The sequence below is a fragment of the Carex rostrata genome, chromosome 7 (assembly GCF_964058835.1).
Source record: "Carex rostrata chromosome 7, lpCarRost1.2, whole genome shotgun sequence".
In the NCBI taxonomy this organism is placed as follows: Eukaryota; Viridiplantae; Streptophyta; class Magnoliopsida; order Poales; family Cyperaceae; genus Carex; species Carex rostrata.
In genome coordinates this window covers 9,717,632-9,743,529 of record NC_135924.1, presented here as the reverse complement: position 1 = coordinate 9,743,529, position 25,898 = coordinate 9,717,632, and the positions used below count along the sequence as shown (strand labels likewise).

At 33.4% G+C, this 25,898-nt stretch overlaps 3 protein-coding genes and 2 pseudogenes across 6 annotated transcripts; 3 read left to right on the top strand and 2 right to left on the bottom strand.

Moving 5' to 3' along the window:
• Positions 1-3,024: 3,024 nt before the first annotated feature.
• LOC144557281 (Yippee family putative zinc-binding protein) lies at positions 3,025-5,235 on the top strand. Of its 3 annotated transcripts, none has more exons than XM_078305831.1 (3): positions 3,025-3,124; positions 3,542-3,646; positions 4,462-5,235. In XM_078305831.1, exons 2-3 carry the CDS (start codon positions 3,554-3,556, stop codon positions 4,687-4,689), a joined length of 321 nt encoding a protein of 106 aa, XP_078161957.1. In that variant the 5' UTR covers positions 3,025-3,124; positions 3,542-3,553; the 3' UTR covers positions 4,690-5,235. The 3 variants fall into 3 exon arrangements, with proteins under 3 accessions (XP_078161957.1, XP_078161959.1, XP_078161958.1); XM_078305833.1 differs by having other exon boundaries at positions 3,027-3,394; XM_078305832.1 differs by having other exon boundaries at positions 3,027-3,459.
• A 2,009-nt stretch (positions 5,236-7,244) lies between these two features.
• ISI1 (binding protein) lies at positions 7,245-9,736 on the top strand. The gene is made up of 5 exons (XM_078305963.1): positions 7,245-7,642; positions 8,134-8,339; positions 8,769-8,867; positions 8,978-9,051; positions 9,230-9,736. Exons 1-5 carry the CDS (start codon positions 7,333-7,335, stop codon positions 9,453-9,455), a joined length of 915 nt encoding a protein of 304 aa, XP_078162089.1. The 5' UTR covers positions 7,245-7,332; the 3' UTR covers positions 9,456-9,736.
• A 1,210-nt stretch (positions 9,737-10,946) lies between these two features.
• Positions 10,947-12,870, top strand: LOC144556973 (BTB/POZ domain-containing protein At3g05675 pseudogene; annotated as a pseudogene). The gene is made up of 2 exons (XR_013512526.1): positions 10,947-11,104; positions 11,485-12,870. The product of XR_013512526.1 is annotated as a BTB/POZ domain-containing protein At3g05675 pseudogene (transcript).
• Positions 12,871-16,260: 3,390 nt separating this feature from the next.
• Positions 16,261-18,678, bottom strand: LOC144557419 (short-chain dehydrogenase TIC 32 B, chloroplastic-like). The gene is made up of 7 exons (XM_078305987.1): positions 18,427-18,678; positions 17,842-18,073; positions 17,655-17,734; positions 17,382-17,538; positions 17,160-17,241; positions 16,920-17,007; positions 16,261-16,799 (listed from the first exon to the last, which is right to left on the bottom strand). Exons 1-7 carry the CDS (start codon positions 18,548-18,550, stop codon positions 16,540-16,542), a joined length of 1,023 nt encoding a protein of 340 aa, XP_078162113.1. The 5' UTR covers positions 18,551-18,678; the 3' UTR covers positions 16,261-16,539.
• Positions 18,679-22,467: 3,789 nt separating this feature from the next.
• LOC144557122 (short-chain dehydrogenase TIC 32 B, chloroplastic-like) lies at positions 22,468-25,262 on the bottom strand (annotated as a pseudogene).
• Between the last annotated feature and the right edge of the window lie 636 nt (positions 25,263-25,898).

Genomic DNA, 25,898 nt, shown 5'->3' with positions numbered 1-25,898 from the left:
TGATTTAAAAAATATATATATATACTGAACGAAGTAGCACTATGCAATTTGCAATTTCTGTGATTTATCTTCACCCAGAAACCACCCCCGACCCACACACAGACCCTTTCAAGTGTAGTATAGTAGATCTGTTAGCTAGTTCTTCCTCGCAGAGAAAGGATGATAGACAAGAAAAGGTTTACTACTCTACTCTATGTTTTGTTTCTTCTATTGAGTTTTTTTTTTTTAGCAAATTCAAAGCCAAATTAGTTGTGTGTATGAATGCAATTGTTGTCTCCTCACGTCTTCACGAGTTCTCTCCGTTTAAAATAGCCAAATTAATTGATCAGAGAAGAAGACGGGGTAAATTAGTCAACTTGATTTTTAATAAAAGACAAATAACTTATTTATGAAGAAATGGGATAAAAGAAAAGAATTTCAGTTTGAATGAGCAAATAGGATATTTTGATGTTTTGATGGGTATATTGGCAATTTCAAAAGTTTTGATGGGTACACTGGAAATTTTTCTTTAATTTTGTAACTGATTTTTTTACCATTTGACTATATAAAAAATAGTTTAAAATTTTTAATATTTTGCATATAAATACATTACTCATAAGATAGATGAATTTCAACAATTTTGATTTATCGTATGCAGCTAATCCAATAAATTTTAGAGTTAAATTTACAAATAAGTATGGTGAAGTACTTAAGAAGACCCTAGTTCTACTCAATTAATACAACAAAATATATGTCAAGATAAGACTACGAAGAAGCAACAAATTACCGAGTTAAGCTTTATAGTTTGATAATTATTATTGATAAATAAAAATGTTTTTTTTCCTGGTACAAAGTGTCCTATGAAATGGGTGAACGTACGGGGCCTACATCTCCCTATATAATAAAATAGCTTTTAAATACTTGATTTTTTTTTTTGTAAATTCCAACAGAGGCTGTTAGATGGAAATATTAGATGTATTATTGGGTGATATTTACGAACGGAAAATTTAAGTGGGCCTTGGGCTTCATTTTGTGGAGAGATAATGGGCCCTTTTGGTAGATACATCATTAATGTATATTAGAGCATCTACATCCCTAAAACTCAACAGGATTTCTAAATAACTATTAACTACTTTTTAGAAATTATTATCTTTAAAGTTTCTAACTCTCACATACCTGAAACTCATTTTAGAGTTTCTATTAAGTCACGTCAACAACAAATTAAAAAAGAGAAACAATTTGAGCCAATCATTTGGCCAACATAGAATTTATAAACAGTTTCTTAATAAGAAACTTTCCTGCATAGTTTCTAAATAAGAAACTCTCCCACATCCCTGAAACTGGATTAGAAACTGTCACGTCAGATTAGAAACTCTAATAGTTTCAGGAATGTAGATGCTCTTAGTACCCCTTGAAATAATTTACTTTGTTGGTGTCTTGGTGAGAATCGGAACTGTATTCTATTTCTATGACCCTTAGAAATCTATCTGTGATTGTAATCGGACGGTACAAAGACCAACATATTGTAATAAACCGCTGGGATATTGTGAATATATTAGTTGTTAATATGATACCATTTACTTATTTATAAATAATTGTTGTAATACCCATAAAATTTTTGAAATATTTATTTTTCCACTAAAAACAAATAACTTTTCTTATTTCCCCTTTGTTTAATCTAATTTTAAACTTTTTGATTAATTAGAAATTTAGAATAACTTTAGTTTTAAAATTTTTATTTAATTTTGAGGTTTTAAACAAATAATCCGGTTGTTTTCCATGAATGCAAATTCAGTAGTTAAACTTACATATAAGCATTCGACATTTGATTTATTAGAATGCGAAAGAATATTGATTATAGTTCTTTTTTAAATTTATTAGCATTCGAAATAAAATTGTTATAATTGGATAGTAAGAACGTTTTGGTTTGAAGAAAATGATAAATTAATCCTTTCATCATAAAATAAAATATTAATAACAAGTTCAAATAAAAGTTAAAAATTAGATTAAAGAATTTGAAAATGGAAAATGAGAAATGTTAATTTGTTTTTGGAAAAATAAGTAATTTTTAAATTTTTATGTATATATAGTAAGTTTTGATGGGTTAACAACAATTATTGTAAATTTAAAATGAAAAAAAAAAATTAATGTTATGATGACAAATAAATAAGTAATTGAAAATTTTCAATGAATATACAAACAATTCTTCTCTATTTAATTCTAGAAAATATAGTGCGTAAGAGGTGCTCGGTATCCGGGTAAAGATTTTAACAGATTAGGTTTCTCTCCATGCAGCGCACTGACTATAGAATCAAAACAGGGTGCACATGGTTTGTGCGCTGGATGAAGCCAAAACTACTCTGTTAAAATCTTTACCCCCTGTATCCATTTCATGGTTTTCTACTACCTCCAAATAGAAAGATTAAACCCAAAATCAAGCTCAGTACAGTACAGATAAATTCTAGAGGAGGGTTCAAATGCCTCCATGTTTTTGTGCCTCCATCTCTCTCTATTATTTTCAAAGTTCAAACTGTCGATCCGAACCACTCAACCTAACCTCCATACTAAAATATGTTTGGAGATCAAATTTTATATTTTTAGAAATTATTTTACTATTTCTTTAGATAGGTACAAAATCAATAAATCTGAACCATCTAAAAACAGTATTTTTGTATCTATCTAAAAAAATAATAAATTTTTTTTCTAAAAATATAACATATTTTAGTATGGAGGTTAGGTTGAGCGGTTCGGATCGACTGAACTTTGAAAATGATAGAGAGAGGTGAAAGCATGATGGAGGCACCAAAACATAGAGGCATTTGAAACCTCCTCTAAATTCTAATATAAATTAATCGTTGAATTCGGTGTTGTTGCGTTTTGTATAATCCACCTCATCAAAGCACCAACCACCTCTCTCTCTCCCAATTTCGCTACACATAGGTCATTCTTTCGTATTTGCTTGTTTGGTCATTATCGCATTTATATATCTGTTGATTATGTACGATTCCTATATTATTTTCTATTCCCCTGTTTATTTTTTCCGCCCCTTGTTTCTTCTTTCAGGGAATCGAATTTTTTTGGTCGGCGTCAAATTTGTCGGGTAAAGGATTCTCACTTGTTAGAGGGGGTGGAATTGCGATTCCTTGTAAGATTCTTGTTCCCAAATTTTGGTTAATTTCTTGGCGGATCACACTCCAGCGAGGTTTTACCATTTGGGTTTTGGGTTTCTAGAACTTTCACCTTAGCTCTTACATCCAGAGAGAAGTTCTACAATTAAGCAATCCCCCAAATTTGTGCCTTCTTTACTTAGTTTCTTTGAGGTTGATACTGAGGTCTCAAATCTCTTCGAATTCATAGGTTGATAAGCTTTGATTCGTCGTTTTTACCATCAAATTTTGGTCATTTGGTAAAATTCGTAAATACCTAAACCCCCATTCTGACAACGGGGAATTCGATCAACTTGAGATCAATCCTCTTACGGTATTTATCCTCATAATTTGTTACATCTACTTATTGACTGGTACAATAATTTCTCCAGTTAATTTTGGGTAATTCATTTTAGGTCCTGCAAATCATGGCTGAGATATTGGGGCCTCGTGTGTACAGCTGTTCCAATTGCCGAAATCATGTATGTCTTCACGATGATATCATTTCCAAGGCATTTCAGGTTAATCCCTTCTAATTCTTTTTATATGTTCAATCAGTCTGATGTGGTAGATTTTTTTTTTCTTTTTCTTATTATTTTTTCCTCTCCTTCTTGAGAGTTTAAACAACAAGTTCATTTTGTTTAGCGTTGCAAGATTCGCCATGGAATATCTCTTGTCCGAGGAGTCTGATCTCTTGAATTAAAAGGATAGTGAATGGTTTTACAAAACTATTTTGGAACCCTTCTGGCCGAAGGATAGGAATGGGTTGAGCTGGGTTCTGGTTGTAAAATTGGGTCTGTTCGACTAACCTCACCTACCAGAGTGTTGAAGAAAATCTTTGACTTGTTACTGGGTTAAAATTGGGTTTGTGTTGAGTAGGTAAAGCCTAGTCGTTGTGGCCAAATTGTCAAGTAATAGATGAAATAGAATGAAATTACATCTGTGATTGGTTATTTACTGCTTAATAAAATTTTATTTGCCAATTGGTTTTGGATATTTTTTTAAAGAAAAGTCGGTCGAGTTGAAAAGAGTCTGGTTATTTTGTATTCAACATTAATCAGGTCTAAATTGATTCAACCGCTTGGTGCATCGGAGAATTCTGATCTATTTACTGAATTCTGAACCTAAATCCGGTGGGGTGTTCAACAATTGTCAGATCCAATCAGTTATTCAGTTCTGTATTGACCTTTGTACCAGTATGACTTATGAGTGTATGATAAATTGATAATACCGGTATGTACATTTGATCAGGACCAAGGTTGGTAAATGGATGCCTTCACTTGCATTTGTTGCCATGTGCTTATTATTTTTAAATTCCATTTGTTCAAATCACCAGGGAAGGAACAGTCGTGCGTTCCTATTCTCACATGCTATGAACATAGTAGTGGGGCCCAAGGAAGACCGTCAACTGATGACCGGGCTCCACACAGTGGCTGATATTTACTGTCGCGACTGTCGCGAGGTTTTAGGCTGGAAGTACGAACGGGCCTACGAAGAGACCCAAAAGTACAAGGAAGGCAAATTTATTTTTGAGAAATCCAAGATCGTCAAAGAAAATTGGTAGTAGCTTCCATTGCTAGATTAGGGTTTTTTGCATATACTCTTGGAAGGTTAAATGTTTGCATATTTATCCTTGTGAATAAACATTTGCTTTCAGAAAATGCACCTTTGTGGGGTGTATTTGCAAGCTTGCATTCCACTATGGTCCCCTAAAAAGCTAGTTTTTGCAAACAAAAAAAATTCTATGGGCAATATTATGTACAAATGTTCAACTCCTTTCAAATTAATTCTTTGCTGATCTATCCTAGTTCAATGGTTTTGCAAGAAGGGGCTTTGTAGGGGAATCTATCCATGAATGCAAGTCTGAGGGCATATATGTAAACATATACTTTTCAAGGTTGTATGTGCAAAAAATCTGAAAATAAGTTTTCTTGTAGTTCAAAATTTTAAGCTCAAGTTCTCATCTCTTTGGCCAGTTGCCCAATCTCTGTTTTCCTTTAGAAAATGTGTAGAGGTGCATTGTGTTGGATGTTGATTTGTATTTGTTTGAATCTTCTCTGTGAATACAACAGATTTTTTTTTTTTAATATTTTTGATGTTTTTGTCTATAGTTTTAGTGGATTTCATCCAGGATTGCAATACTGTGTTCATTTAGTGTCGTGTTCGCCATTTTTTTTTGTTAATTATTCTTCTTTCAGTCAAACATAAAACTTATTTCCTTGATGTGTCCTAAATCAATGATACTGGCTGTTTGTTTTTTCTTGCTGTGTCAAAATTAACTACCACCGACTGGTTACACTGGTATACTGGTACAGACCAGAAGTTATTATAAAGTGTGTTTCCATCAGAAGTCATGTGCCTGAACCCAGTAGCCTGTGATGTGAGGCATATGCCTAATATTAAAATCATGCATATGCAAAACCAATGTTCTAAATAGTGCGCTATAACGTTTTTGGACCCTAAACGCTAAGCTATAGCATCAAAATGCACTATTTGAAATACAAAAGCTATAGTGGTAATAGCAGTTTGCTATAGCGTGCACTATGCAGCGTGATCATTTTTTTTTTCAATTTATATGGGCTTTAAATAAAGGTTCAAATTGAATTTTAACCATGATTTTTTTTTTTTTTGCAATTGACGTACTAAGCTTTATATTAAAATATTAATTATTAAATGAGAGACATATCAAACAAAATCAAATAAGGAAGCTACATCGAGCTAGAAATAGAAAAGTTTTCAAGGAACAACTATCCCAATGGGCAACCTAGGTAATTTTAAGTTTTAACATTTAATTGAAATCTTATATCACTTTGATTTCGACCTTTGTTCATATTTATTAATCAATTCTAGTACAAAGAACAGTCTGTAAGAGAGAGATGAAAAGTTACAAGAGATTCCCTAATTTGTTTTATGTTCTGCGAAATGGAAAGGGGCAGGTAAAATTAGGACCTTTATTTTTTTTAATTTGGGTAGTGTCTTTACTTTCAAATATGAGGTTAATTTTACTTTTTACTAAATTAGCGAGTAGTTATGTTTTAGTACAATTTATGTTATTTTTTTTTTCTTTCTGGAAGTAACAAAATGATATACTATAAGGTATGTGGAATATTTTGAATAGATTAAGATAGTTAATTATGCCATGATGTCTATAATATAGTATAAAGAGGAGGATTCAAATGCCTCCATGTTTTTGTGCCTCCATCTTTCTCCATCATTTTCAAAGTTCAAACAGTCGATCCGAACCGCTCAACCTAACCTCCATACTAAAATATGTTTGGAGACCAAATTTTATATTACATGGAAGCATTTGAACCCTCCTCTAGTATAAATATATAATATAGTTTTTATAAAAATTAAAAAATGCTATGTAGTATAGCTTTCGCTATAGCTTTTTTTGCAGGCTTCCTGCTATGACACAATAAACGTTATTTAGAACCTTGTGCAAAACAAACAACTCAATTAGAGGCAGTCATGGGAGAAACACAATATCTTGAACAAAATCAGGGTTTTTTTTTGTAGTATTTTACTATACATTAGCTAGTGCAAATATATTCTTCTCCATAATATAGAAATTTCATAGTAGAGAATATTGGTTATGTTGAATGGAATGCAATCTGGTTTTAGGTTCTTACATTATTTTTTTTGTTATGCTATTATTTTCTGTATTTAACCTCAGTACAAGTTGTCGAATTCAAATAACTAGTAATCAATTTCAATAAAAATTAAGCATTTTATCTGAAGTTTATATAAATTGTGAAACAAATTAAAGTAATTTGATAAGTAGTTGGTCATCCACCAAATGTTGATAAAATCGAGTCGTTAAATTTTAAATTGTTTGATGAATGATCAATTGATTTTTGAATCGTATCTAAATATATTAAAAAACCCAATATAATTTATTATTGGGTCAATACATTTTTATAACAAATAATTTCTTTTATCAATATAATCTACCTATGTACATAAAACTGCAAGCAATTTGCTTGGAGCCAAAGCGCATCTTTTGTCATTCAATAATCCCAAAGAACTCATTTAATATTGGGTCCCTCCGTCTATGCTATGAGAAAAGAAAAAAAACTCGACAAAATGGAAATACACGGTGGATATTATTAATCATTATTTCAAACATTTCAAGGGCTGTATTGTAAAATTTCGTCCCAATAAACCGCACAAGTGTATCGGGATACCCGAAAGGAAGTCTCCCGACATGAACCCGAAACCGACATCTCCGGTGTCGGGTGGAGACCCGTCGGGATCCGGCTTGCCTCCGCCATCCCCTGGGACCGAGGCAGCGGCTGAGGCGGTGGTGATCGATCTGGTTACCGCTCTGGGGCGACGGAGGCTCTACCGGGAGGTCACCCTAGCGCTCCGGTCGGGGCTGCGCGACGCTAGAGCAGATTTCTCATTTCTGCGCACCCGTGGCTTGAGATGTTTGATAAAATTTTTACACTCCGTCGCCGGCTCCGACGAGTCCGTCCGCCTCTTCCGCCATTCTCAGACTGTTCCCGAATTGCAAGGTCTCTGTTTCTATCTATCTGTGAATATTCGTCTGTGTTTTCACATCTGTTCGGAAGCAATATAATCGGGAAATTGATGACTAGAGTTGTTGTTTCGTCAAATGCTGGTGTTCATTTTGTAAGGTTAAACACAAGTATACACTGAATTCCAGGTTTCTGACTAGAATTTTGGATCGTGATGTTCATTATGCCCAAGCACAGAGTGTGAGAGTTATAAGATAAATTTTTGTGTCCCAGTAGTGAACGAAAGCTCGTCCATGATCAAATTTGACCTCATATTTTAGTAATGTACCATTTATTTACGGTGGACCGATTATACTTGTGTTTAATTGTGCAAGATGAGTGCATTGAGGCTCTAAACACCAAGTTTCAGCTGAAAAATATAAAACTGACTCACTCTTTTTTTATTCTTGATCATTTATTTTGTGCTTTATTTATTTATTTATTTTTCCTTTTGAAGTCTCTACTAACGAGCTTATACTTTGTAACAGTGATTCCTGTTCTATTTCAGTATACACTATGTGCTCCAAAAGATAACCCTAATGTGACACTTGACCGTGTATTGGGTGTTAACCCAATAAAAATAAACAGCCCTGCGACTGACACTGAAGTTTCTCTCGCACTTAGGGTTTTGGGTGGCTGTTGCCTTATGTACAGTCGATGTGCATCGCAAGCCCAAAAATTCAAAGCAATTAAGGTACACATTTTGTTGCGAATTGATCAATAGTAAGTTTGGTATTTGGGTCCTTGTAGTTTGTATCTTAATGTTGTACAAATCTGCAAATAATTCACAATTCTCATATTTGGAACTAACAACACATTTTATATTGAGCTTTTGACAATTAATGCTTAAAGATTTGCTAAATTCATAAAATCTATTCACTAGTAATGCCTAATTGTTGGTTTTAGAGCTTGATTTACTAAGAGGTGACTTGTAAGCTGACATGATAAAAAAATTTGAGGGTTTTCTAGTCATTTTCTAATTGACCTGTGTATTGCAGTTCGGTGTTAGTTGCCAGTAAAAAATGTCCGGTGCTGTTGCAATCATATTACGATATTGCTATTTTGAAAGCACTCCAAATTTTAGGCTTTTTTTAATTATTGCTAATTTGTCAATTTTATGCAGGTTCTTGTAAATATATTATCAACACGAGGTGCACTTGAGCAAGCAGCTTGCTTAGATGCCTTGCTATCTCTTATGTTGGATTCTTCCATTAACCAGAAAGTATGATTTTAGATGAAGATTGCACAATGACATTAGTCCTGGTACTGTTACATTAGTACATGCTGGCTCTCTCATTTACAGGTTTCAAGTTTTATCTTCTGTTTCAACAGGATTTTGATGAATGTCGCGGCCTGGAGAGAGTTGCTGATATTTTGAAGGATGAAAAGGTTGATGAAAGTATAAGGTTTGTTTATTTCTTAATAAATAAAATAATGATTTTCTTCTCAAAGTCCCTCCATAGCTTTATACTTATCTGAAGGTTCAGGATCAGTTCTGTATGATAATCTCAAACATAAATTAACCTTGATCTATGAAAAGAAAAACATCGGATGCAAAGCTGAAAGTCTTCTATTTTTTTGTAGATTAAAATGTGGGGAGTTTTTGTTGATATTAATCGGCCATGTGCATGGGAAAGAAAATTCTCCTTTAGCGCACATAAATGAAGATGTAAAGCAACTATTTGGTGAGAAGTGTGCCTCCCTAATTTGGGCTGCAAGCCAGTTTGGTTCGACTTTGGATGCCGACCAGAGACAAACTGCATTGCAGATCCAAGCCCGTAGAGTGCTTGAGTGTCTTGAGATCCAGTAATTAATTACTATTCCTGGAACTATTTTTTAACTAGAACTTGTTTTGATAGATGGATTTACATTATTCATTCTTTTTTTTTTCTTTTTTTAATTTCATTGATTGATTAGTGGTGTTGTGTTTTGCCTTTTGATTTCGTTATCTGGTTGTATTTTTTTTATATCTTTAAATTGAGTCTGATACCACCTTTAGTTGAACCATGTCAGTTATTGTAAAATAGTAGGCAAGAGATGTAGAAGATAGCTAACAGAGTTTGCATATTTATGTGCCCAGGGTTTCATATCTGTTCAATGTGATCTTAGTAAAAAATATTTAGTGCTTGTCGTCTTGTTAGGTTTACAAGCTTATGAAAGCAGCATTGTTACTCTCTTTTTTGATGGTTTGAGAAAAGTCAATTTTTGATTCCATGATTATATTGTTAGGTTTATAAGCTTATGAAAGCAGCATTGTTATACTCTCTTTTTTGATGGTTTGAGAAAAGTCAATTTTTGATTCCATGATTATATTGTTCAATTAAGGTATATTAACATTTTTGTTTTTTTACTTCAATCGAGTTTTTGTACAATTCCATCTGGTTCAATTAAGTCCCTCCTTATATTGGAGCTTGGAGGATATCACGTGGCATCACATTACTGGTGATTTGGATGCCACATAAGCATCGTGTTAAAATTAACTGTAAAATTTAATCAATGTATATACCACATCAATCTTTGTGCATTACATATAATATAATGATATCATAGTTGTTGAGTTCCAGTGGAATGGTCTTTGATTAAACCAAGTGGAATGGTTTAGAAATTTGTTTATCCGAAAAAAAAAAGGCTTACAGAGGGAATTAAGCCAAGTCTAACAATCAAAAGGCCTAAAATAATTAACAGGCCTTCTCTTTGCTTTTTTCCTTGGTTTGTAAGTTGATAGTTTGATACTAGTAAGCCCTCTGTTTTCAGATTATGAAGTTGTGAGTTAAAATGTTATTAAGCATGACAGAGCACAGTTATTTTTTTTTTATTTTTTTTCAGAAGATATGACAAAGCAAGGAACAAAAGCATACGACTAACAAATTTATGTACGTAGATAAATGTTATCTGGAAAATTAATTTGTGTAAAAAATAAGAAATTGGAAAGTTAATTCTTGTGCCCATTTGTTAGCAAAAGAAAACTTATTTCCTTTCCCGCTTGTTCATTTATATATCTTTCAAAATTTGCAAGCCTTACAAAAATTTTCTTTTTTCATATTGTTGGATTATTATTACACTAATACAGTACTATAACTTGGAAGTTTCTGAAATAAAAACATTCAATTTAAAATCATCCGAAATATCCCATAAGATTCACTATGTATGGTAATTCACTAATTTGATACATTACTTTAAAATTAGATTTTCAGTAAGACAGGGCCCCCAATTGATATGCTCTATGGATTTTAATTTGGGCTTCAAACCCAGTTACTTATAAAGCCCAATTAGGTAAACGGCCCGCTTTTGTATCTTTTACTCACTCCATGATTTTCCTCTTGTTCCGAGCTTCCTCACTCCAATCAATCTCGCTCTCGTTCGTTCAGTCGCTCTGGAATCTCGCTCAGGCTCCGCGCTCTCCAATTTCCTTGCTCGACGCTTCTAGCTATCAATCTCTCTGTGATAATCTCCACAGAGGTATGTAACTAGAGTAGTCTAATACTGTCATCAACAACAATTATCAGTCCTAATTATTATTATACCGTACAGAAGTATAGATTCGTACAATTAATAGTTTGATTAGTAGTCTATTTCAGAAATTTTCTACGCTCTTGTACTAGTCCTAGCTGTATTTCTTGATACTGCTCAGTATAAACTAATACTGCCACTATGGGCAGTAATCTCTGTTTATTATTTTTCCTCCTGAAATTTGACCAAAAGTTTCAAATAGTGCTTCAATTAAGCCCTAATTTTTTTCTATATATAGTTGATTACTTAAAAGGCTCAAGCTAAGAAACAGGAAACTTTCTATTCAAGTTAAATTGAACTAATTTTCTTTTTTAATCTTTTGTTTTCAGAGATGCAGGATCCTCCTGGTTTCTATATACCAAACATTAGCACATAGATTCCATATATGGAACAAGATACACCTATTTTGACATGCAAATTTGGCAACCAAACCACAAGTGACATAATTATCCATCTTAAAACAAAAGATAACAACAAATCACAGCATTTTAACTGCCACTCTCCTATCCTCTCAAAAACCTCCAAATATTTTTCTGACCGACTTTCACAAGACCAGATTGAACCCAGCACATGCATTGAGGTTGAGTGTACGGCAATCGAGTTTGACCACTATGCAAAGCTTCTCAACCTGCTTTACATTCCAGAAGAATCAGTTTTAGAGAAACTTGATTCCGTGAAATCCACTATCGGTGTTCTAAAAGCTGCAAATTCACTTGCATGTGAATATGTCAAAGGATCATGCATTAAGTACCTTGAGGCTGTACCATGGGATGAAAAAGAAGAGGAGGAGATTGTAAAATTGGTACAGACTCTTGGGCCGGAGGCTGCACACATACTGGCACGTGTGCAACCTGTAAGTGAAAATGCTGCCAAAAGCGTTTTCATTTCAGCCATTCGTTTTGCCACTTCCCTTCCAAGTCCAATTGCTGGATTTTCTGATGAACTGAAAACCTCTGCTCAAGAGCAACTGGAATACATGCTTCTAGAAGATGGAGACAGCCCTTTGGTGGTGATGGATGAAGAGGTCAAATCAGAGCTGCGAATCGGCCTCAAAGAGTTATTTAAAAACTTTAAAAGCAGTTTGGATTTGCTTTCGCCAGAATGTGTGGAAGAACTCGAGCTAGCTGAAGAAAAACTGTTAATTGTTTTAAATGACTTAGACTGGATCTGTAATGTCTTGCAGAAAATGGAGATCATGGTTGATTTTGTTTCAAATTGGGCTGAAATATCAAATCAAATTCTAACCGTAGTTCTAAGCAAATGGTGCAGCTCTGATTTGTGGGTGGTGAAATCAAAGATAATGGAGATGACCAGTAAGGCTTTTGATGCAGTTGGGTACGGGTCGGTGGTGCTACCAGCACCCGCTAGGGTTCATTTTCTCAAAACATGGTTACCTTACATAAGGGAAATGAAACCTTTGCTAGAATCTAGAATGGATAGTGAAATATGGGAGAATATGGAAGGGGCAATTGTGTCATTTGTTCTTGCATTGCCTTCCAATGACCAAGCTGAGATTATTCTAGAATGGGTTAATGGGTCGGATCGGTTAAGGTATCCGGATTTAAGTGAGGCATTTGAGGTATGGTGCTACCGTGCCAAGTCTGCTAAAAGAAGATTAGCTGCTGGGCAATGGAGTTAAAAACCATACCATAAGTTTCTAGTGTGTATTGAAGGATTGTTGACCTTCCCATAATGTGTGTATTTTTTTTCTTATTTGATTCTTGTCTTGCAATTCTCTTACCTCATTTCTGTAGGTTTTTATTAAGTTATTAAATTTTCCTTGTCTAAATATTGCCAACTTTATTAGACGCGCATTGTTAACAAAATTGGGTTAAAATCTGCAGCCCAAATGAAGTGGTGAAGTTATGCTGTGAAAGCCCTTTTGTAATTGATATTGGGCCTAATAAGGCCATGCAGCTCTTTGGGTTAATGAGCTTTTACTACAGAAATGAATCCATTATTTTCGTAGTTAAACCACTAATATAATGGACGGAATTTGAGCAAGTTAAAAGTTAAAACAGACTATATTAACCATTAAATATGATTTCCATATAAAATTATATTTGAAAACAAAAAAAATCTCATTTTTTAGAATTTTTTATCATTTATTTAGATCGGTAGAAAATCACTTGATTTTAAAAAAATTTGGATCATTCAAAAGTAGCAATTTTCTACCCATCTAAAAATAGTAAAAAAAATTCTTTAAAATATAAAATTTGGTATATTTTCAATGTGGTGATCATTTTACAAATCCGCATCAACTATTAGAACTTTAAAAATATAGATATTAGTTCGTAGCACAGATCGATTCGTAATATGCATATTACCATAGTCTCCGTTATCTTTTGTAATGTAAATAAATAATGAAGAGAAGTTGCAAATTCGAGCATCCTGAAAAGAGTTTATAAAAAAAAAACGAAAAAAGCAAAGCCGAAAGGAAATAACAACAAACAAAACTTGGAACAATTTGCTGAAAAAGAAAGAAAAAAAAAAAGATAAACCTTGACGCCTGAATATAGCAACCTTATTAATTAAAATGAAAATCCATAATTTAACTTTAGTCAGAGGTTGATGCAGAACCAACGACTTTATTATTATAACGTGACAAACTATGCGAATCATTTAACAAGACCTATATCGGATTTTTCTATTCGAGTGTTTGGTACTAAGATCAATAAACAAATGTGTTAATGACACAGTCTGATACGTACCGCAATTATTTCTCTGTTGGCACTCACTAGATCTTGATTGATTGCTCTCACTTAACCAATATCTTATTCGTCAAATAACTGAAAGGAAACGAAAAAAAAGATCAACCGACTTATTGCTTGTTCAATTTTTTTTTTTTTTTTTGGCGGAATTTCATGCGCACCCCCAAAAACCTCAAACTGTTATCTGTTCCATATTTATACCCATCTAAAACCGAATTTTTTTTTTAAATACCACAATAAAAAAAAAAAACACCCTAGATTTGGAGAATTTCCATATTTACTCGGACCGCCGCACAGCCATTCTGAAATTCATTAATGGAGGCCGCAGATTGACTTAGAGGTCCCAAAATTTCCATATTTACCAAAACATCCATTGATTTTGCTGTATCACTTGTTCTATGATGTATCCTCCTATATATAAAGCTGATAAAATATCATCAGTGTTCTTCTTACTGGTGTCATGCTTATTTGTGTAATATATTAATATTGTTATAACTTGGCAGCCTAATAAATTTAAATTACAATTAAAATAACTCGCATACACTTTCAATCAATTAAATATAGGTCTTTTAAAATAATAATTAGAGATGAGTGTAAAACCAACATCAAATTAAAGACACACATATAGTTCCATTACGTTTAGTTAACTATTCATTATTTTGCGTAAATATTCATTATTTTTAATCTGTCCAGAGATGAGTGTTTTTTATTATAAGGTTTTTCAGGGTCATACTTGAAATTTCACCTTTCTTCCTTTGCAACCGTCTGAGAATATTTAACTTTCAAAGCCTCTGTCTTAGGTAACAGTTAGCATTCTTTTTTTTTTTTTTTGGAAAGTCACTTTCTCTTGTCATCATTGTTAGTTCATTAATGTTTGCTGCTCTGTACTAAAATACTGTAGTAAGTACATGAATTCAATTATAAAAGTGCCTCTTTTGTTCCGTTTATTGTACATATATCATGCTATTCTATAGTTGATTTGTTTGAACCATGCGTCTTTTCCGTCAGATTCTTTACAAACTTGAACAAACTTCCTTTTTCTCATGGAACTTTATCAAAACGAGGAGCGATATATATTAGAATAATTATTTCAATCCCCACACTCCAGTACCCGCATTATACCCCCATTTCTTAAACAGATTTTAACTTCTCATAAACTAACTTAACTAACTAATTTAATTAAATTTATTCAAAACACTAGTATAAATACTTGGAAGATAATAAATTAATGCTTGCAAATTAAGATATTAATACTTGCAAATTAAGATATTAATACTTGCATGTATAACTATATGGAGAGACCACTCAAACTACATAGGGAGAAGAATCATACACGTTTTTAGAGGTGGGTTTTTTTTTTTCAATATCTTCCACATTTCTCACGTTCTATGAGGAATTTTGCGAATCTAAAACCACGAATGTATTATACGCAATTTTATCTTTCAAATGAGATCCTTGATGACGTACTTTCGGATTCATCGTCACACAAGTATTTATACCTCGTTGCGCAAGTATTTATACCGCATCGTAAAAGTATTTATACCTATACTTGTAAGTATTTATCCCAAATCGTGGACCCCGCATCTCCGCATCACATTTCCCTAATCATCCACGCGTCAACCTTTCTCTAACAAAAATAGTTGACCACATAGGTATAAATACTTCAGTGCATAGATATAAATACTTGTAATACTTGATATTAATACTTTTAAATGTCAGCAGTGTCATTTGTGAAAAATACTATGTATAAATACTTAAATGACGAGATATAAATACTTGTATGATGACGAGCTCGAAAGTATGTCATCATGGATCTCATTTGAAAGATAAAATTGTGTAGAAGACGTTCGTGATTTTAGATTCGCAAAATTTCTTATAGATCATGAGAAATGTGGAAGAGATTGAACAAATAAAATTGGGGGATAATGGGGGGATGAGAGTGCGGGTACTCATATCATCTCCCTATATATTAATGGTCGGCTAAGAATCTTTTTTGTGTCAAAAAATTATAAAAATCACATGTCAAAAATTGGATCAGAAATATAATGACAGTACCAATTAATACATATTCTCGGAAAAATATGTTGGTAATTATTCCGGCCCAAAATATTTAATATAACAAACTTACAACCACAGAAAATCATGTCAATGTAAGTTGACAACAGAACCCAAATGGAGACCATGTTATTATTATATTTTTTTATGAACTCACACCATGCAGTGATCCATGTGGTGGGTTATTGATTAGGTGTACTAAACAGGTTGTAATAGAGTTTGCTACATGTTTCTCAGTGCTGTTTTGGCACAATAATTCAGTTAAGCTAACTATTACAAAACGAAAAAAAGGAGAGGAGAGAATCATAAGATTTGTCACAATCATGAATTCATGATGGCATAAAAGTTAGATGAGCGCATGTCATGCATCCATTTAATATATATATATATTTACAAGTTAACAACAAAACTTGGTTTAGTAAAATAATTTACAAGCTCACGCTCATACCTTTGCAATAAATTATTCGTTGCTCCTGGAGCACCTATCAAGGAGCAATGGATATTGTTGCTTAAAAACAGAACGCATTTCTTTACTATTTTGAACAGTGCTCCAAGAACAACCAAATGATTTTTCTGTACACATATAATTCTAACCTCTAAATTTTAGTATATGAGTAATTACACGATAATCTGCTTTGTAGCCAGTAGAGACCTGAAGCCAAAGGTCGCCTTCTCAGTTGTGAGTTTGTCAGAAAAGTCCCATAATCTCAAGGCTTCCTGGCCGTTGGATGCAAGTTTTGATGTGGACGATTCATTACAATCTGAGAAGTATTTACCGGATACACCAGCCAGTGACGGGTGCACTGCCACGTAACAAGTGGTTGCAGCTGCTTGCGGGATTGTTTTGAGTAATTTCGATGCAAGAAAGAACACCACATCTGGATACAAAAATATGACATCAACTGTCAGTTTCAGGCCTATAAAATTTTTAAGCTTCATATGAGATTTTGCAATTTCAGAAAAGCACAGGGACCTCTATGCAAAAGCAAAATACGTACCAGTTATCAGGCCTTCTCGGTCCCGTGTAAGCCGGGTTCGTACAATACCAGGATGAACGCAGTTAGCTGTGACATTTGCCTTCATTTCCTGAATCCAACCAAACCATATTGATATTAAAAAACTAATTTAGAGAAAAAGATGCATCAACTAACTTGCAAGTGCAATGCTAGCTTACGCACAATATGTACTAAATCATTTATAAGTCACTAAGTCAGTATACAATATTAATTGATCTATACCTTTAGTTTCTCTGATAGTGCCTTAGTGTGAAGAACATTGGCAAGCTTTGAGAAAGAATAGGCTTTCGTCGGATCGTACGGGCTGTTGATTATCAAAAAGGAAAAAGATATTTGTGAGTATAAATTAATTATATATATATACTGCTTATTCAGTTTAGATTATCATTGTTTTAGAAATAATAAAATTGTCCAAATTAAAGGAAAGTTTTAAAGGTTAATTACATTTTTTTGCGAGTGACTAGATCCAAATATTGGATTCCATCGCCGGTGAACCAACTGTGGATAGTAGAAGAAATATTGACAATCCGGCCCTCGATTCCTGTCACCTTTGCCGTCTCCGCCATTTTCTCTAGCAGAAGCTTTGTAAGCAAGAAGTGGCCTAAAAAAGAACCCAATAATAGAAATAGTTAGGAGGTGCATAGTTGAGACTTGAGAGAGAAATAATGAAAAGAAAAAAGATAATGACAAAATTAGAAAAAAATTAAAGATAATTACCCAAGTAGTTGGTCGCAAAGGTCATCTCAACGCCATCCTCGGAAATAGCGTGCCGATCGGAGAACTTTCCAGCATTATTTCTGTAAGTCACATACAAGAATTAATGTTACATAAATATTTTAAAAATGAATTAGAAAAATAAATATCATAATATTTAGAACTATGTTAATGGAAGAATTGTACATACATTAGAAGATTTAGGGGGAGATCAAGGGAAAGGAAAAGCGACACAAAGCTCCGAACAGATGCAAGAGAACTGAGATCAAGAGGCAAGATAATTATTTCTGATCCTGGACACTCGGAAATTATACGAGCTTTGGCCTCCTCTGCCGCCTTCAGACTACGAGCAGGAAGAATTAGCCGGGCCCCACGCTTTGCTAAAGCATACGCCGTCTCTGCTCCAATACCTGAAGTTGCTCCTGTCATTCATAAAAAAAGGAAAATGGAGAAAAAGAAAATTAGGTTAGGTATGGCTTAAGCCAACTTGTCACACGATACATATTTGATTAGTCTAATGGTGCTTGAAACACCACCCTCTCCAATCATTGGATACTGATCACTGAAACCATCAAACCCCCCAAGTTGTATTAGTTTCGTAAAGCATCTTGGTACGGTTTTTTGTTTAATATAGATTAAGGGTGGTGCATAGTTTTGTTTGTTAATTGATATAATACTGGAGAAGCTGTTTTGTATTGCTTTGCTTTGCTTTGTGGAAGTGGGTTGTATATTGTAATGATATGAAGTGTTTTTTTTTTTTTTCCCATATACATACCGGTGATGATGGCGGTAATGGAGGTCAGGTCGGGACACGCCTCAGTTACCTCCTCTGCGGTGGATTTCGATCCGAACCTGCTAGACCCAGCCGACCCAACAAAGTATTTCAGCTGCTTGAACATGATTATCTTGTGCCTCTTTCTGGAGATGAGTGGTCAGATAATGATAAGGTAAAGATAAGAAGTACTGTGTTTAGAGGTGGAGACAGAGAGGAGAAGGTCTAAATTAAGGCAAGAGATTGAGAGAGATGTGCTTGGAGAAAAAGGGAGAAGAAAGGGGTATTTATAGTGTGTCTCCTGAGTCAATAGCGCCCCAAAAATCTGTTGGAGAAAGAGAGAATATAGTAGAAAAAGACAGAGAAAATGGATAGAAATTTGAGAGAGGCTAGGTGGTGGGTACCCACCTTATAATTAAAAAATTAATATAATTACTCGTGCTGCATGAGACAAACCAAGATACCCAAGAGGGAGCTAGGCTTTAGGGTTTGATTGGTCATAGTCAACATCACTGGTGCCATAAAGCTTTCCTTTTTCAAAAGAAATTTTGTACTTATGTGTTTAAGTGTGCAATTTACTTACTAAGCCTTCTTCTACTTGTTCATTTCATGGGGGGTAATGAGGTTTGGTTACTTCCAATTAAATAACATTCAAGTGTGTGGCTTGGTGCATCATTGATTTGGAACATTCTCCAAAAGCAACCTAAGAGGTGGCAAGCTATAATATATGCCTTAACGGATCGGGTCGGTATATTACGGGTTCAAATGCGGCTTATTATAAATAATTTCTTTTAATTCACTCTGCTGACTTCTCTTTTGGAGTTTATACAATTCTATAGAATAATTTGTTGTTTTTTTTTTGCCAAACAATAACTTGTATTAATTAGATGAAAATTGGTTACAATCAACAAACTTGGGTTTTGGATCAAAATGGTAGGATCCATTTAATTAGCTGGTAGCCCGGTAGTTGCTCAAAACAAATTAAATACCGCTAATTAAGTGCTATAGGGGGACCAAGACAGAACCAATATATCATCAGTTAACTTGGTAAGGTAAACTAATATAATTCCCCAGTAATTAATTTATACGCCTCATTTAGGTAAGATGCTCATATATATATACAAGACCACTTGCTTCTTCCTAACAACACAACCGAGCTGCTCCCCATTAATTGTTTAACAATTTACATATTTACTTGCACGCTCGATCAATCCTCAAACAACATGATCCCATTTACAGAGGTCTGAAAAGCTATTTGAATTGGGTCATTTCATGTAAATAATAAACAATGTTCAGATAAATTTGTCGCAAGAACTATGATTTTTAGAGAATTAATATTTTGTCTGATGGCAAAAGTAATTTCAAAATTCAAATAAAGATACTTTATTGACATTGAAATTTGGAAGGCTACACCTCAAAATTTAGGATTTCTGTTAGGGTATGACACTAATGGGATTCAAATAACTATTTGAGTTCAAATCAATTAACTTATCAGATACACAATTACAACTTCATCCCTATAACTATGTTTATTATAAAATCTGTTATAATCATAAAATTAAGGGACACAGTATTGAAATATTTTTAGTAAGCTAATTGAAAATTTGTTTGACACAATTCAAAGTAGGACTGTTCTTAGCCAATTAGCAAATTGAAGTCAAAGTTTAGATAAAAATTTAACCGAAATATAAGTGTCGAATAATAAAAGGCACAAAATGTTCAGTCAATCCATTTCTTAGAATTGTAATAATAGATTCCACCATCAAATCTTTCTTGTTTTCATATTCTCTTTCATTTTTTTACGAAATAGAGTATTGCATATCCGAAGAAAAATGAAATACACATAATCGACCAAAACTCAAAAGAAATCGATTCAAGAATCAGACTAACTCGAACCAGGGGTAGGCACTACATTGAATCAGGGGTAGGCACATTGAACAATTAGTACTGGATTGAAATAAAAAAAATTCAAATTCAAGGGTAGACACTTCTCCAATTTGAACATAGATCCGCCAATGCCTCCATATTTCTCACTCTAAAAAAACAATTATGGAAAGGGGAGGTAGCACAATTGGCTAGGAAAATGTCCTTGAGTTGTTATACCCAAAGGTCGAGAGTTCGATTCCCCCTCACGAACCTTGGTAGCTACTACCAAGTTTTCAAAAAAAAAAAACAATTATGATTTTTAATGGATAGTTTTGATGTGATTTATTTTGATCAGGAGAAATAAATTAATTTAAAATTTATGTGTAATTACATTTCAATTTGGAATAAAAGGATTGATATTAATTCAAGTAAAAGCACAAGTTCAGTGGTTATAGACTTATAGTTACAAATCATTAAATGCAAGATAGATTATTTATACTAAATTAATTCAAAATTTTAAAATTTTTGTATGTATGCGCATCACTTGTAAGGTAGATGAGTTTCAAAAGTTTGGATTCATCGTTTGAAGCCAATTTAATATATTTTAGAGTTGAATTCACAAATATAGGTTTGATGAACTAAAGAACACCCTAATTCTTACTCTTAAAAAAAACAACAGCTATATATATAGAGTAGAACTAGGGTGTTCTTAAGTTCACCAAGGTGTTTGGTGAGCTTAACTCCAAAACCTATTATATGGACTTTAAATAATAAATACAAACCGTTAAAACCAATTTATTTCACGAGTGATGAATTTACATGTAAAGTTTTTAGAATTTAGAATTAATTTTGTATAAAGTCAAGTGATAAAAAAATGTTCAAAAAATGAATGCACTAAAATTAATTTATAAACTTTCTAATTTTGACCACTTGACTTAATTTATACTAAAATAATTCGAAAACTTAAAATCTTTGCATATAAATTCATTACTTGTGAAGTAGATGAATTTCAACGACTTGAATTTATCGTTTGAAACCTATATAATATCTTTCAGAGTTAAACTCACCAAACACCTTAGTCAAAATATGTATTCGTAAAATTAACTTACTATTGACAATGAATTGCCACCGCTTATTTAGTTACTTTGTCTACAATAGTACTTAGTTAGAGGGTTATTAAATGTTTATTGGATCAGACGAATATGGATAACAATTAATCTCACTTGAATCGATCTACCCGTTAACATGCCTACCGGTCGCTTTCAGTACCAACTCATCTTCTTGTCTCTTTTCCCCATTAAACGAAAATTAATTACACACACCTACAGATTTGAGATCTAAAAAATAATTAAGTAATCAACCCCACGACTGGCTATTACTATAATTAATTGCATCCTCTGATAGTTACAACTTTGGCTAATACCTTCTGGCCTTTTGTTAACAAGCAAAATGGAATATCCCATTGCTCTCTCCAATGCAACAGAAAGTAAATTATATAGAAGATATATTATTTTGGTGCGGCGTTAGTGTGCGTGCATTTTTTTATAGGCAGTGAGTGGGTGGGAAATTTCTCTTTTTAAAAAAAATAAAAATAAAAAAACTTGGCAGTGGCAAATAGGAAATTTTGAGAATTGAATCTGAGGGAGGATTCCATTTGGTGGTAAGTAACATCAGGTATAACTTTTATTATGCTGAAAATAAATGTGTAATTTTTTTCATACCAGTCCTTACTATTTGTAAAAAAAATAACACTCTATTTATTCCCCAAATTATTTGTCAAGACTATCTGAAGTTAATATCACATGCAGTCATGTGCTCTGTTGGACCTCATAGCAGATACTCTTATTTTTAGAGAGGATTAGATATATTTAAAATTGAAACATATATGTTAGCACATTTTATATGTGATATTTTAGTGCCAAGAAAAAACTAGTTATAAATTCAGAGATTTTTCACACTTCAAATTGACTTATTTTTTATTAGGGGCTAAATTAAAAGAGAAAACATTAAAATGGGGGCATCCGTTACAAAAAGATCCAACAACTCCTACAATAAATATGTAGATGCAGCTAATGATTGAAAGTTAAATAACATATCATTATGAAAACAGCTTAATTTGCAAGTTGAATATTGAAATAATTAGGTAAATTAACACTAATTAATTATGGAAAAAATAGATTAAACAGAGCTGAGTGGGTGGGAAGCAAGTATGTTTCCAGGCTCTGTATAAAGAGCAGGTATAATACCGTGTCTACAGGTACACAAACCATATGGAGTATGTCATTAGAAGATTCCCATAAAATTAAACAACAAATCAAATCAACCTCTTCATATTAAAAAATGTGGTTACAGGCATAGTGACAAATGAATTATTCGGATTTGGTTCGGCGAGGTCAAAAATTCGTGATTTGGGAATAATTCAGGTATAATTCGGGAATGATTCGGAATTATCCGGACCATAAATCTCAGTCCTACAAGAAAAAAAAAATGTTTTGGAAAAATTCGGAAAAATTTTGTAAAATTCGCGAATTATTCGGGTTTAATTCGGTCAAAGTTTGGTCAACCAAATAATTCGGCGTTCGGTTCAGCATCACAAAAAAAACGAATTACTCGGGTTTAATTCGCGAATCTTGTGACTATACTTACTGGATGTCGATATGACTCACCACATCTTGAGCTGTCTGGTACTGCCACAGAGAATTGAAATTCTTACTCGGCTTGTAAATGGTCACTTTAGGTAGCATGCTTCACTTGGGGTCGTAAAGCTTGGTGTAGGTCACTCTAATCTTGATGTAACATAAAAGATGCTAATAAGGTACAGTTTTGGGACCCTCTGAAAAGAAACAAACAAATTGTATTTCCATTGGACATCGCCTTTCATTTCTGAAATAATTTAATAAATTTTGAATGAAGTTTGAACAATACATGTATTTTCTTGCACATAAAGCAGCTACACAAAATTAGTTGGAAAATGCATAAAAGTCCATTCAACTTAGCATTTACCTGTGTGAATGTACATGAACATCTAGTACTTAGTTTTTTTTTTTTAACAGATACTTTGTACATGTAATAATAAAAAAATAACTAGATGACTGTGTATTTTTAACATTAAATTAGTTATTTCTAACAATTTGTGCACATTAAATTAGATGGCTGTGTATTTTTTTTAACGATGGCGTTGATTCATTGCTGCCTGAGAAATATTTGCCAGACAAACCAGCCACTGCTTGGTGCTTGTACTGCCACGTAACATGAAGTCGGTGCCCCTTGTTCTATTGTTTTGACAAACTTTGATGCAAGGAAGAACAACATATCTGTATATAGCATAAGATACTCAATGTCAATTTCAACTTTCAACCAATATATCAACCATTTGTGCATATATACAGCATTTGGCCTGCTGGTAAATAGTGACTTTGTTGCACAAAATTGCCAAAACAAGTTGCTAAAATCTCGAGTCCCAAACAATGTGTAAGCTACAACTGATAGTTTGAAATTCAGGAAATGCAGGGATCCTTATGCAAAAGTAAACACTAAAGAAAAGATATCATTCATACCAGTTATCAGACCTTCTCGGTCCCAAGTTAACCGAGTTCTTACAGTACCAGGATGGACACAGTTGGCTGTGATATTTGCCTTCATTTCCTAATCAACCAAACTATTATAATTAGAAAATGATTAAAAGAAAAGGATGCATTAATTAAATTCAAGTGCATAAAAACTTCTGTACCTTAATTCTCTCTGAAAGTGCCTAATTAGTATGAAGAACGTTGGCAAGTTTCGGGAATCATGAGTAGGCCTTTGTGGGGTTGTACAGTCTGTTGAATTATAAACGAAGAAGAATCACGAGTTTGTGTTTATCATCAAATTTTTGTAATATATATGTTGACAATATATCAGTTGAAAAGAAATAAATAATTACGGTGAAATTTTCATACTCAATTACAATTTTTTGCTAGTGACTTGATTCAAATATCGGATTCCATCGTCAGGAAACCAACTGTGGATGCTTGAAAAAACGTTCACAATCGGCCCCCAATACCTGTCTCCTTTGCCGTCTCGGATATTTTCTCAAGGAGAAGTGACCTAAGAAACAAAGAAATGCTAACAACAAAATGAGTATAAATTATAATATTAATATAGATTGTTTATGCAGAATTGAGAAACAAAATTATAAAATGAACAGAGAAAAAGGCAAAACCTATGTAGTTGGTTGCGAAAGTCATCTCAGCACCGTCTTCGGAAAGTGCATGCTGGTTACAGAATTTTCCGGAATTGTTTCTGAAATTGCAAACAACAAAAATATTTAGTAGATTATTTAAATCACTAAATCTATCACCTAGATACATGAAGGCCAACATCAAAATATAAGAACTACAAAAGGCAACTCAATGTAACAAGCTAAATTAGTTGATAAAATTATTTTTTTTGTACATGAGAAGATTGAGGGGTAGATCGAGGGAGAGAAAGCGTGAAGCTCCGAACAGAAGCAAGAGAGCTGAGGTCCAGAGGCAAAATATGATCTCCAATCCGGGACGCTCAGAACGATACGGGCCTTCAATTCCACTGCTGATTTCAGACTGCGAACTTTTAGTGCTAGTCGCGTCCCACGCTTCGCCTAAACACGTGCTGTTTCTGCTCCAATACCATATGTATCTCCTATATTCCAAATTTCTATAGTTTTATGAAAAAGGCTCATGTATAGCTTTTTTAATGTTGCCCTGTATCATATTATCTTGATATATGATTTTTGTTTAAGATTTATTAATGGTATTGTACAATTTACTTGTTGATTTGTATGGTTCTGTATTAGTAATGATAATGCTTCTCTTTTGTTTTGCTAAAGAATTGGTGTTGATGGCCGTGATGGAGTTAAGGTCAGAACATGCCGCGGTTACCTCCCGGGATGTGGATTTGGACCCAAACCCGTTAGGTCCAGCTGACCCAATAAGGTAATTTACAGGCTTAAACATGGATAATTAATTTCTTGTAAAGTAATAGATAAGAAAACAAAATATAGAACAAAGCTTGAGAGTAGTGGGGTCCAAGAAAATGGATACAAATTTAAGGGGTACATGGAGTGTCTCCTGACTCAAAGGCAGTCATAAACTCTGTTGGATAAAGAGAGAATATGGTTAAAAATAGATACTGAGACAAAGGCAGGGGCCTACTCCAAAATCATATCAAAATTGATTATACACTAAGTAAGACAAACAGGGCTACTAAAGAGGACACTAGAGCTTGATTGATCTCGGTCAACATTATTGCGTTTCAAATCTTTGCTTTGTGATTTATTTAATGAAAATTTAGGCAGGCAAAGACTACTTTTCCTGAAGAAAAAAAAATGTTTGCTTAGTGAGAAAAGCATTGTACTTAGTGTGTCACTGTGTCAGTACTGCAAATTAAATATTGATCGGATGGATTATTGATATGCTACTGTATATATTGGATCATTTTTTAGTCTGGATTGTTATTCTATTTTGCAACCAACTGGTTTCTATTCTGGATTACTTCTGTTGCACTTCATTAGAGTTGTTAGGCTAACAGTTGTATGGTAAATCAATCTTTGGCTATATTAAGTGTCAAGAGGAATATATATATTATATATA

What these genes read in the sequence shown, in the direction of transcription:
- LOC144557281 (XM_078305831.1), top strand. Translation starts at nt 3,554, where the DNA reads ATGGCTGAGATATTGGGGCCTCGTGTGTACAGCTGTTCCAATTGCCGA. An exon ending in TCATTTCCAAGGCATTTCAG is followed by an intron (nt 3,647 to 4,461) that starts GTTAATCCCTTC and finishes TCAAATCACCAG; the next exon opens with GGAAGGAACAGTCGTGCGTT.
- ISI1 (XM_078305963.1), top strand. Translation starts at nt 7,333, where the DNA reads ATGAACCCGAAACCGACATCTCCGGTGTCGGGTGGAGACCCGTCGGGA. An exon ending in AAAAATTCAAAGCAATTAAG is followed by an intron (nt 8,340 to 8,768) that starts GTACACATTTTG and finishes AATTTTATGCAG; the next exon opens with GTTCTTGTAAATATATTATC. An exon ending in ATTCTTCCATTAACCAGAAA is followed by an intron (nt 8,868 to 8,977) that starts GTATGATTTTAG and finishes CTGTTTCAACAG; the next exon opens with GATTTTGATGAATGTCGCGG.
- LOC144557419 (XM_078305987.1), bottom strand. Translation starts at nt 18,550, where the DNA reads ATGTTCAAGCAGCTGAAATACTTTGTTGGGTCGGCTGGGTCTAGCAGG. An exon ending in CATTACCGCCATCATCACCG is followed by an intron (nt 18,074 to 18,426) that starts GTATGTATATGG and finishes TATGAATGACAG; the next exon opens with GAGCAACTTCAGGTATTGGA. An exon ending in CACTATCAGAGAAACTAAAG is followed by an intron (nt 17,008 to 17,159) that starts GTATAGATCAAT and finishes GGTTGGATTCAG; the next exon opens with GAAATGAAGGCAAATGTCAC.